Below are 13,174 nucleotides of genomic sequence, written 5' to 3' on the forward strand. Positions count from 1 at the left end.
ATAAGAATGTCGTCTTGGAAGACAACTACCTCAGGAATGTGATTGAATAGGTTCGACATCAACCTCTGAAAAACCGCAGCGGCCGATGCCAACCCAAAAGGCATGCGAATAAATCTATAACATCCAAATGGAGTACAGAATGACGTAAATTGTCTGCTCTGCTTATTCAGTACCACCTGGTGATAAGCAGAAGAGAGGTCCATAGTGGAAAACCACTTGGCATTTCGCGTAAGGGACAGCATTTAATCCATTCTAGGGAGAGGAAATTGGTCCACAATAATGTTATCGTTAAGATACCTTAAGTCCACACACAAACGGGCTCGACCATTGGATTTACGGGCTACGACCAAAGGCGAAACCCATTCGGCAGCTTCAATAGGCTCAATAACTTTGTTCGCCAACATCTTATCCAACTCTTGTTTGACCTCCTCTCTGATGATAAATGGAATGTTCCTAGCTTTGTGAATCTTGGGAATAGCACCCTCCCTTCTTTACTATTTGGATTTAGGATGATGTCCAGTAACTTTTGATCTTTCCACCCTAGAACCGGTGGACCAACTTTCCCCACATACAATTTTCCGGTAGCTTGTCTCTCTTTAAACTCAAAAATGAGAGTTCTAAACCCGAACATATCAATCTCCTCACCTGTATACCCTTCTGCCGCAACATTGTTTGGTTCCAACCATTCTCCTATTTTTCCCACAAATTGACTCTCCCACATTTTTTGAGGAATTCTAGTGAACGGCGAACCCGAATCAGCAGCAAGTTGAACTGTGATACCACCTAATGAGATGTGGCATAAGGGTTTTGATGATATGTCACAAATGATATTTAAGACTACCTTTTTCTTTTGAATTAAGTTCACCTGAACATCATCATCATCAGACTCTGACTCAGAGGTATCATCTTCGTGTTGAACATACGCCACTTTTTTTGGGCGAAATTTTTTTGTTCTTTTTGTTGCATACTCTGGAAAAATGACCAACCAAACCACATTCCAAACACTTAGCAGATCTAGCAGGGCATTTTTGAAATGTAGCCACATGCGAATAGCTGCCACATCTATAACAAATTACATTACTAAATTTCTTTTGCTCATTCCCTTCAAATTTCTTTCTATCACGTAAGTCAGTTTTCCCTTTTTCATACTTGTTAGTCTTATAACTTTTATATGTTGCCTTCTTTTCAACAACTTTCCCTACTGTTTGTTCTGGAATTTTGTTATCATGTGATAAGGTAGCTTTCGCGCAACAATCAGATAACTCTGCTTTTTTAACTAAGACAATTATATCTTTAAGACATTTATCTCCCTCAACCCATAACTTATCCTGTAACGTTTTGTTTTTTGTATAAATGACTACTTGGTCACGGATTAAATCCTCGTGTAGTTGAGCAAATTCACATTTCCTAGCTAACTTTTTTAAAGCTGACACAAACTCTTCCTTCGGGCAAACGTATGCGCTTTATAAATTGTATTAATAAATAAATAATAAATACATTCATTTTTTCCTTGTTTCCTGTGAAAAAAAGCATGTCTAGTAACAGCAATACATACTGAGGGAGAAAATGATCATACAAATGTAATAAAGCACTTTTAAAAACCTCTAAGTCTCCTTCAGTTCTGTTATGAGTATGCATTTCTTCATAAATGCGCAAACCCTCTGGACCAAGTCAATATAACAACATCCTCTTCTTCCTTTCAGGAGAAAATGTACCATTAACATCTTCTAAATTCGCAATGTAATTTAGAAAATATGCCTTCCAATCCAACCAAGCAATGACTGGTTCTCCAGGGAGCGATAAAAATTCCTTAGGTGAATTGATTTGTAAATTTGAAGAATTTTTGTCCCCTGTTGGATTTGCTTGTGAACCACTAGCATCCGAAGGCATAATTGAATTCAATGAGAGGAACTAATAGCAGAAACGAAAAATTGTTATATATTGGAAAACAACCACTTCCTGAATAATGTCTTCATGAAAACCAAAAATCAAGTAATACTGTTCTTGTCAGAAGTTTAACATGACAACTTCACGAACAGTTTCTTCATGAAATAACAGCTGCATGTACACTTTACGAAAATATGGTGAAACTATGGTGAAAATTATAAATACCGCTAGTTCTTTGCGACTTTAGATAGCCAAAATATCGTGAAGAAACGGAGAACTTGATGCTTTAAAATCCTCGGAACCGGTTACCATGGAAACCGGAGTTTACTTGTTCCAAAATGGCCACCAGATATGTGGAAACGTGATCATGCTTCACGTGAAGACGTCACTTGAACGCCGGACATCACTTGAGCGTCGGACGTCACTTGAGCGTCGGTGCGTAGGTAAACTCACAAAGAATCCTAGGCGCGATGAAGGTGCGCGCTGCTTCGCGAGTTGCACAGTGACGTTCTGAAACTAAGACGCTGCGGAAAGGAAGTTACAAGGCCAAATTTAAAGGTACACACTTGGTAAACCACGTACCTTTAGGTTGAATTTGTCCAATTCTTCTCCATGTAACAATCCAATGCAGAAGTTTGACGAAATGTATAAAAGAAATTCCAATCAAAGAATAAAGTTTCTCACGCAGAGTTAATTAACTGTCGAGTAAAATACAGAATATTCCACGTATATCATTATTGATGGGTACTCACAAAGAAAGTTTCTCAGTCTTTTAAAGATATTAGCGAAGATAGTTCCACCAAATCTATCCAAACGGTGATCGGATAGCATCCAAAGCTTCACCATATATATCCAAAAAGTGCTCGGAAAGCAAACTTGATGTCTATTTAAGAAAAATCACCATCCATGTCGCCAAAATTGTAGTATCTTCTTCATGTAGGTATTACAAGAATGAGACTTCAAGTAGAATCGTCAAGAGAAGTATTTAATCACGAATGAAATAAATACATGCAGCTGGAGGAGAGGTCCAGATAAGAATGCCCTCTAACTCCAGTAACCGCTATTCCAAACATAAGCAATGTTTGTATGATAACATTCCACAATACACGAATAAGATTCCATTTAAAGGAAGATGCGATCACAACACTGCGCTGCGGGCGCGTCGAAGGCAAGCTTGTCTGCGCCCGTCCACGACCTGATCGTGACCAGCGACAGGGACCCTGGTTCTCCGGCCACCGAATGCTATGACTCAGCTGCCCTCCTCCCACTCAACCGCGTAAGGAACAACAACTACCAGCTGGCTACGCTGGACACCATCCACGGCCAGTTCTCCTGCTAACACTGCCGCCAAACGTTCACAACTCTCTGCACCCCCATGGCCACAGCCCCCACGCCCGACACCAGCACTCCCAAAGCTGTGAGGTGCATCCTCCTCAATGTATGCTCCTTGCACAAACACAGCGTAGAGATCTGGGACCTCCTCAACACCATCTTAAAAGACATCACCATCTTCACAGAAACCTGGACCAACTCCACCTCTGCCCCCGAATTCGCCACTGCCATCCCCGACGGATACAAGATCCAGAGGAAGGACCGCCCCAACCGCTCAAGAGGAGGACTCGCCATTGCACACAATAAACCATCCGACTCACCACCTCCAGAGCGGGCGACTTCCCGTCCACCACCGAACACCTTCATTTCCATTTCCAGACCAGCCCCAGAGTGAAACAACCTTTACAAACGCAACTTTTACAACGCACTACCATTACAACAAAACGTTTACAATGCAACATCCATTACAACGCATGCCATTACAACGCAACCATTACAACGCATGACACTACAACGGATACCACTACAGCGCATGTCATTTCAACGCAGTCATTACAACACATACCATTACAACGCATCCAACACTTAACCTACTGTTGCACCCCCTGGAGTTAGAATAGTAATTTTTACCCCTACACTATCCAACACTTACCCTTCTGTTGCACCCCCTGGAGTTAGAATAGTAATTTTTACCCCTACACTATCCAATACTTACCATACATGCAATGTAATGGTATGCGTTGTAATGGTATGCGTTGTAAAGGTAGTATGCGTTGTGATGGAATGCGTTGTAAAGGTAGTTTTTAAAAATGTGTTGTAATGGCATGCGTTGTAATGGAATGCGTTGTAATGGATGTTGCATTGTAAAAAATGCGTTGTAAAGGTATGCGTTGTAATAGTATGCATTGTAATGTCATACATTCGCCCCAGAACAACCATATGCGGCACCATCGCCTACAGACCCCCTGGACCTAGAACCGTGTTCAAACTACCATCACCGACCTCATCGTATCCCACGCCATCGCCTCCATGTACTACATACTCATCGGAAACCTCAACTTCCACCTCGACAACCTCAACGACCCCAACTCTGCCACCTTCCTGGACAACCTTGTCAACCTCGAACTGAAACAACTCGTCACCACCCCCACCCACAAGGCAGGACACACCCTCGACCCCATCTTCACAGGAGGCAACAACATCCACTCCAGCCACACCATGCAACCACCCTGGATGAACCACCACTGTGTACACTTCCACGTCGACAAAGTCACGAGGAACACCTCATCTCCAACCTCAACTGCGATGCCACCTCCACCCCGACCGACGCCAACCTCGCAGCCAAAGAACTTCACGGATGGATCACCAACTTTGCAGACAATCTAGCACCCCTCCGCAACCCCGACAGACAGAGCACCAGAAAGGCCACTTGGTTCAATCCAGATTCCGCAGAAACCACAGCACCGAGACTGCCCTACTCGCCCCTACAGATGACATCTGGACTCTCCTTGACCAAGGCCACACCGCGACCCTGATCATGCTCGAACTCTCTGCAGCCTTCGACACCGTCTCCCACTGCACACTCAGTGCCAGACTCCACGACGCCAGCATACAGGGAACCCCCGCCCTTCCTCTCCGAACCCACAGAGATCAACTGCGGAGTACCCCAAGATACGCTCTTCAACATCTACATAGTCCCCTTTGCCGCAATCGTCAGACAGCACGGACTCAGCATAGTATCCTACGCCGACGACACCCAGTCAATCCTTTCCCTCACCAAGGACCCCGTCACCACCAGACTATGCTTCCAGGAAGGTATGAAGGATGTCACATCCTGGATGAGCAGCAGCTGCCTGAAGCTCAACTCAGAGAAGACAGAGGTCTTCGGCCTCGGGCCCTTCCCCTCTGCATGGGACAACACCTGGTGGCTCTCCGCCCTCGGCAGCTCACCAATCCCGACGGACCACACTCGGAACCTCCGCATCGTACTCAACTCCTCCCTCTCCATGACCCGACAGATCAACTCAGTCAGCTCCGCCTGTTTCAATACCCTCTGCATCCTTTGGAAGACCTTCAAATGGATCCCTCCCGAATCAAGAAAGACAGTCACTCATGCATTCATAACCAGCAGACCGGACTACAGAAACGCCCTCTATGGCGGAATCAACAAGTATCTGCTTTCAAATTCCAGACCATACAGAACACAGCAGCCAGACTCGTCCTCTGCATCCCTCAACACAAACACATCACCAAACACCCGTGAGACATCCACTGGTTCCCCATTGAGAAGACAGTAACCATCAAGATACTCACCCATGCCTACTAATGCCTCCACAACACTGGACCACAATATCTCAATGAAAGAATCTCCTTCCACATACCCAGGAGAAACCACCGATCTGCTGACCTTGCCCTTGCCGAAGCTCCATGCATCCGCAGAGCAAATATGGGTGGAGAAGTGTGGCTCACTGGTTAGAGCAGGCAGACCCTGAAGCAGAGGTCAGACCCGGGACCAGGGTTCAATTCCCAACGCGGCAGGGTCTTGAGCTCAAATGTCCACGGACTCGATAATTCTCGCTTCGGTGCCTGACCTAATCATGGGTTCACACTCTGCAACTCTGGGCATTAAGCTTGCTTAATCTCCACAACGGCCTCCCGCGGCGGGATGCCTGGCTTTCACCTTGGGGATGTCCGTTAGGGGCTATCTCACAGGGAAAAGCCAGGACGGGTTCCCAAGGCAAGCGCCGAGATGCCTCCGGGTGATCGAGCGCTATATAAGAACATACAAAAAAAAAAAAAAAAAAAAGATCCTTCCCCTACATCGCAGCTAAGACCTGGAACGATCTCCCGATCAACATCAGATGCACCCCCTCCATAAACATCTTCACCCCTGGGTGAGTAGCGTGCTTCAAAATTCCCTGATTGCTTGATTGAGATGGTTTTTCACAGAAGTGGTGCTACTCTGAAATGTGAAGCAAAAGAATGTATAATGGTAGTGTGACACATGAATTCAGGCCTCCAAAATTGCTTTTAGCGGCTTGCAATGGAACTTTGCTTTTCAATAAGCGAGAATTTTTAGAGGGCTAATAGGCCTGTTCAGCAACTGTCAATTTAGAACTGAGTAGGGGCTCACCCAGATAAGAACATGAATGAGGGCACAATCTACCACTGTCAATTTAGAACAGAGCATACAGGTGCATATTTCAGTACAAGATGCCACGCTATTATCGCAACACAAACCTACATAATTTCTTTAATACAAATGAAGTAACATAAAAATTGATCTTTTCCTGCACGCTGGAGTAAGCCCTTCAGAGTACTTTCAAATCGTGCTAATTCTCCCAGAACATCACTCCCCTCATTCTAAGTCATCCCTAGCATGAATAAGAAGTGGTATTAAACCAACTTCCCCACCTCATTTTTTGCTGCTATGGAGATGACCTCCGTGTACTAATTACACCAGGAGTCGAAAACGTTGAGCATATTTGCTTCTTAAAGTATTTCTGCCATTGATCTCTTGCAGTGTTCTAGAGAGACACCATTCAAGTGTTGAATGCCCAAAAATAATGCATAATTCAACCACTAGTCAAGATACTAAAGATTTAGGCATGGCTAATGCCTGCTTGAACATAGAATTACGTTTACATACTAGTGCATAAATCAGATGCTCTAACATAATCTCTGTAAACTCTCATTTAGCATGTCTTGTCACGAACTGCAACTCTTGCGTAGCACGCCCCCAGTTCCAACACTAAAGACGTCGTGGAAGGAACCCTGCGTGGAAGGCACCCTGCGTGGTAAGTGTCACGTGGTAAACGTGAGTAGTGGTAATGCCTTCGTGGTAAATGATGTTTCCCCAACACTTCACACCAGCTACAATGTCATCATCTACCACAATACAATCTCTTTCAACTGGTGCAGCAAATAGATAAGCACCAACTAGATAATCTTTCAACAAATATGACTCACTCAGTCACCTGTAACTGTATTTTTTCACACATCACACTAATCGAACCCACGATGTCCGCCTCTTCAAACCATGCGCATTATCCATCTCTATAGCACAGAAAGTCCAATGTCTTAGGCTATGTCCGCATTTTATTACAGAGAGGAACACAGAATGACAGTATAGTGTGAGCACGGGGCTTTATGTCACTGTTGTACATTTCCAGTAACAGCATTTCCTCGTATAACCTATTGTAATCTAGAACGCTGGAACAATTCAAGAGATTCAATGTTATGTTCATCTGGTGATTTCAATAAAAGTAATGTACGCAAATAGGAGCTAAGAGATGTGTACCAAAAAAGGGATACGTGAAGATATCCGTTAAAAAGTACACATTTAAAATATGAACAACTGGTGGTTAATTACAACAGTTTCTCATTTAAAAGCATCACAAAAAGTGCAAAAATGTCCCTCCCTTTTACACTATTCATAACGTTAAGGGAGAGTGTAACTACATGACAGCATATGCGTTGACTGTGCCTGAAATTGTGACATAATACATCTGTTAATACAGCTGTTTGAAATAATCGGCAATTGCTTCCCTTACACCCACTCACGTGACATCACTTTGTCTTTGCTTAGGAATGGACATTGACACCCCACTGCCCCATCCCTACTTACCATGACATCCTAGGCCCCTTCCTGTTCACACGAACCCTCCGTTGTATATACTACCGCCGCAACCCCAATTCAGATATACTGGTTGCCATGCAATACTGTGGGAAATGTAGTTCAATTGTAAAGACGAAGTCGGTTATTCGTTTCAGAGTGTAATTCTCACTGGACTACATCTCCTAGCCGATCAGTTCCGGGTCCTAGTCGGTACTAAAGAACAGCAGCAGGCTCCAACGATTATGTGTACATTGCAGCAGTCATAGTACTCCACTGCAAATAAGGCGCCATTTTGTAAAAATAATCATCCGCCTCCTGATCAACCGAAAATATGTATATCGTTCAAAACAGTAGGTGACATATAAAAAATAAAAAACGTATACCGTAAAAACTGCTTACTCATAGAGGCCATCTATAGTTTTAAAGATACGTTGTATAAAATAAAATGTTCTGCCATTCCACGACCCCTCATGTATTAATTAAATATGCCAGATCCATTGCTTTATGGTGTCTCTTTGATATTAATGTATTTAGAGACTCAGAACTCATGCACGCCAAAGACAAAGTTGCTAAACGTGAAATACATAGCAACGAAAATATGGCGTCCACTTTTAATTTTGAATGCTGTGTGGGACGGCGTAATTACAACTAAGGCTATAGTGTAGCAACCAGAGTTGCCGACATTTGGCTGTGGAGAAGTGGGTTCGAGCCTAAGCGTCGGCTCAACAGCCTGTAAATCTTTACGAATCTTTTGAGCTCTCCGTGCCTACAAAAACAAGAATGAGTCCATTGTGTGATGTAACTGGTGCTCACGTTAAGTGCTCCAATATCTGCGGATCTATTTCTCACGATATAAAAATGCCACATATTTATGTATAGCGTCAGTAACAAGCTGCCTGACTTTAACGAGGGGAGAGGAGGTGAGGTTTGCCTTCATATGCGCAGTGCAGTCTAAACTTTACCTACACCTAGTGTTTCCTGTCTGTTACTGCTGGAGGCGGGGCCGGAAGTGTCGCTAGGGCCGGCATTTTCTAGGCTTTTCTAGTAATTTCTACATAAGGATCTCCCAATTGAAAAAGAAGTGACAGCAGGCTGGGCTGGCAGCGTGGGGACAGTACGGGAGCAAGATCCGAAGAAAACAAAAGACAATAGGGCACAGGACGAGCAGGCTTCGGCGAAGACACCAAATCACACTCTTCTGGGCAGACGACCGAAGAGCAATTGGGATTTGGAGCAGGCTCCCCAGCTCGCTAGATTGAGGGCGCTGCAGTACAGAGCGTGCAGGCCCCAGAGGCAATTCGAACAGGCAGGTTCCTGGGGCCCGACAATCGGGTATTGCACCCGTTGGTGAAGAGCGGTTTGTTTCGGTAACGAGGAGAACGGAATCGCCATGGCCAAGTGGGGCCAGGGAGATCCTCGCTGGATCGTGGAGCAGAGAGCAGATGCCACCAACGTTAACAACTGGCACTGGTAAGTCATTGCCACATGTCTAGATTTTTCTAGGTTTAGAGCTTTATATTTGGCCAGAGGCAATGTTTCTAGAACATTTCCTCTGAATATTCGTTGCATCTTTATCGTGTATAGTTACGTTGATTTATAGGTGTCTCTAATAAATGATCTCATTGTCCCCTAAAAGTCACTAAAAATAGATCCTGTAAGGTGACTACCAAAGGGCGGTGTTCCGGTGGTGCTGGAGAAGGGAGATTGATGGGAGAACGAACCAACCCTGTCGCTGAAAGGAGTTAAAAGTCAAGTGCTTATATGGGAAGCGGCTGCAGTCGGGGAGGTTATGCTAGGCGGCATAGTAAAGTCGGGCTTGCCTTAGCCGGCTTCTGTACAGGGTTACTACTCAGATGTTAGAATTGCTCTTCTTTGCTGCAATACAATTATTAGGAGAGTATCGACTCTTTTCTGGCGCAAACAGGTACTCTGGATTCGGAATACCAGTGTTTCTGTATTTCCATTTTAGAATACTGCTTTTGGGTTGTTGCTTACGTCTTGGTGTGTTTCTGTATTTCCATTTTAGAACACTGCTTTTGGGTTGTTGCTTACGTCTTGGTTGAAAAGTTCTAGTGCGAGCAACTTATTCCCTGCCTGTTCGTCTCTCATCTCCAACCCATGGCATTGGCGTACGCTCACACCTGCATCTTAAGGGACTACTGCAGTAATTGGTCTTCTGCAATGGACAACCTAGGCGTCCTACGTGCGGGCATGGTGTCTGTTTACCCTCCTCCTAGGTGTGCCATCATGTTGTCATAACATCGGGTACTCTGACACTTAGAAAGCCTTGTCTACCAGCTGTCGAGGCCGGTGTCATTATTTTTATTGTTTTGAAAGAGCAATAGCTAGCGCACAACAACAGTAGTACAAATAAGTCAAGTCAAAAATTTGTATAGCGCACTACTCACCCAGAGGGTCTCAAGGTGCTTTAAGGGGGGGGGGGGGGGGGGGGTGTTCGTTACTTATCAAATAGCCAAGTTTTGAGTTGTTTTCTGTTAGACGGACCGGGAGGGTCGGCCGAGGACAAGGGGAGAGGTCTCCGGGGAGAGCCGTCTCCAGCGATCGTACAGACGAGTAACTTCCCCCCCACAGAGGCACACCACACAGAAGTAAGGTTTAACGTTCTTTATAAGTAATTCGATAAGTACGGTGGAATGGTACAAGGAGGTCTGGACTCCGGGGTCCCCTCGATTCTAGTCTCTTGGTTTGGGGAGAAGGGGTAGCGGGACAGTCTCGTTACCAATCTGGTAGATGCGATGATAAGATGGATAGCTCACAATCCTCGAGCTCGGCGTTCTAGATGATCGGGCCGCGGCGGAGCCAGCAGGTCCCGAGAAGGTGGTAGTTACAAAACGGTCCGCGGCCACGCCAGCAGGTCCCGACGAGGATGAAGGCTTCAGAAGGTTGCGGCAGCGCCAGCAGGCAAGACGGTAGTTCGCAAGGCAGGACTACGGCAGCGCCAGTAGTCCGTCAAGGATGAGTTCTTCACTGCGTCTCTCGACTCCAGGATACAACTCCCGTCCTGCTCTGGAGCTGCCCCAGTTATAGGTCTGGCGCCCTTTGAAGTCCGGACCCTCGCACTTGGAGGTCGGGAGGTCCGGGATGAGGGAGTCCAGACACCCAGCAGGGGGGTGGAGCCAGCGCCTGGGGGAGCTGGGGGCGATCGGCACCTGGCGGGGGAGAGCCATCGACACTTCTTTCTCCCATTGACCTGCCAAGTGGTCCGTTCGCCTCCTGGGTGGATGGTGGTGCCGGGATGTCGGGGCCTGGCCAGGCCCAGGGTTAGGGTCGATCGGAGGCCACGCGGCCTCGTGGTGCAATGTCCAAGATGGCGCCCAGGCCGGGCGAGGGGGCCGGTAGTGATTTGGGCCCATGATGCAGGGATGTCCGGGGGCAGGGGTCCCGTATGAGACGGGGAGCGGGTGGTTACTGTGGGTTACACCTGGAGGGCCGGGCTCGGGCCTTGTCATGCGAGGAGGGAGCAAGCCCTTCACGTGGCCTGTCCAACATGCGTCCCCCCCCAGCTGAAGGCGGGGAGAGTCACCCATCCTCTTGGGGACTCTCCTCGTCGAGGCGGAAAAAGCGTGACAGGCCATCTGCGTTGGCGTGGTCTTGCCCAGGTCGATGTTCCACAGTGAAGTCCATCCCCTGCAGGGAGATGGACCAACGCAATAGTTTTGGGTTTTCCCCCCGCATCTGCATCAGCCACTGCAGGGGCCGATGATCTGTCTGCACCCGGAAGTGGGTACCAAAGAGATAAGGCCGGAGCTTTTTGAGGGCCACACCACTGCGAATGCCTCCCTCTCGATGGTGCTCCAGCGTTGCTCTCGGGCCAGGAGACGTCTGCTGATGAAAGCCACTGGTTGGTCAAGTCCTTCGGGATTCAACTGGGAAAGGACTGCCCCAATGCCATGGTCGGAGGCATCCGTTTGGACGATGAATTCCCGACTGTAGTCGGGGGCCTGGAGCACAGGGGCGGAGCACATGGCGGCCTTCAGCTTCTCGAAGGCCGCTTGACAGTCTGGGGTCCAGTTGACCTTGAAGGGGTGGTTTTTGGATGTGAGTTCCGTGAGGGGCCCCACAATGCTGCCATAGTCCTTCACGAACCGCCGGTAGTAGCCTGTGAGTCCCAAGAAGGCGCGGACCTCGGTCTGGGTGATGGGGGGCTGCCAGGACTGGATGGCAGCGATTTTGAGTTGCAGGGGGGCCACCAGACCGCTTCCCACCTGGTGTCCGAGATAGGTCACGGACCCCTGGCCAATTTGGCATTTGCTGGCCTTGATCGTGAGGCCGGCTCGGTGGAGGGCCTGCAAAACCTCTCGGAGGTGGTTGAGGTGGTCGGACCAGTGGCGGCTGTACACAGCGATATCGTCCAGGTAGGCAGCGCTGAATTCCTCAAGTCCCGCCAGGACCTGGTTCACTAGCCGCTGGAAAGTTGCTGGGGCATTCTTCATGCCGAATGGCATGACCTTGAAGTGGTAGTGGCCATCAGGAGTGGAGAAGGCCGATCGTTCTTGGGCCCGGGGTGTGAGACCGATCTGCCAGTAGCCCGCTGTCAGGTCGAAGATGCTGAGGTAGCGGGCAGCTCCCATGCGGTCGATCAGTTCATCTGCTCGGGGGATGGGATGTGCGTCGGTTCTGGTGACAGCGATCAAGCCCCGGTAGTCGACGCAGAACCGGAGCTCAGGAGTGGTGCCGGGGGCGGCCGCTTTGGGGACCAGTACCACTGGGCTGGCCCAGGGGCTGTCTGAGGGCTCGATGACCCCGAGCGTGAGCATTTTTGCCACCTCCTCCTGGATGCAGGCCCGTACCCGATCTGGTACGCGGTAGGCCCGATGTCGGATAGGGGGACTGTCTCCAGTGTCCACGTCGTGCAAGCACCCGGGGGTGACCCCTGGGGTGAGGGAGAACAGGGTCGCGAACTGCAGTAGGAGGTCTCGGCAGCCTTGGCGCTGTTCCGGGGTGAGGGCCTCTGAGAGTCGGACCCCGTCCACGGAACCATCTTTCTCCCGAGTCCGTAGGAGATCAGGGAGTGGTTCGGAATCCTCTTCGGCTCCGCTGTCTGTCGCCATCAGGAGGCAGAGCTCCGAACGCACAAAGTGGGGTTTTAATCGATTGGCGTGGAGGACCCGGAGGGGGTTCCGTGCAGATTTCATATCGATGAGATAGGTGACAGGGCTCTTGCGCTCGACCACTTTGAAGGGCCCTGTCCACTTGTCCTGCAAGGCGCATGGTTCGGTGGGGGACATCACCCACACTTGTTGGCCGGGTTCGAATTCAATGGAGGAGGCATTTTGATCGTACCACCTTTTCATGTCTTCCTGACTGGCCTCCAGG

At 48.1% G+C, this 13,174-nt stretch overlaps 2 protein-coding genes across 3 annotated transcripts in view; one reads left to right on the top strand and one right to left on the bottom strand.

Annotated features, from left to right (window-relative positions):
- Positions 1-8,087, bottom strand: part of VIPAS39 (VPS33B interacting protein, apical-basolateral polarity regulator, spe-39 homolog) — a 309,783-nt gene extending 301,696 nt beyond the window's left edge. The window contains exon 1 of one of the 2 annotated variants that reach the window (XM_086937557.1): positions 7,847-8,087. In XM_086937557.1, the coding sequence (XP_086793683.1) occupies positions 7,847-7,849 (3 nt within the window). In that variant the 5' untranslated portion in view covers positions 7,850-8,087. Of the gene's footprint in view, positions 1-7,782; positions 7,807-7,846 lie in introns of those variants that run through there. The other variant, XM_086937558.1, reaches the window with a different exon arrangement.
- Positions 8,088-8,766: 679 nt separating this feature from the next.
- Positions 8,767-13,174, top strand: part of AHSA1 (activator of HSP90 ATPase activity 1) — a 214,090-nt gene continuing 209,682 nt past the window's right edge. Inside the window, exon 1 of the mRNA XM_086937559.1 lies at positions 8,767-9,307. Within this exon, the coding sequence (XP_086793685.1) occupies positions 9,228-9,307 (80 nt within the window). The 5' untranslated portion in view covers positions 8,767-9,227. The remainder of the gene's footprint in view (positions 9,308-13,174) is intronic.

The sequence above is a fragment of the Lissotriton vulgaris genome, chromosome 9 (genome assembly GCF_964263255.1).
Source record: "Lissotriton vulgaris chromosome 9, aLisVul1.2, whole genome shotgun sequence".
NCBI classification, from domain to species: domain Eukaryota; kingdom Metazoa; phylum Chordata; class Amphibia; order Caudata; family Salamandridae; genus Lissotriton; species Lissotriton vulgaris.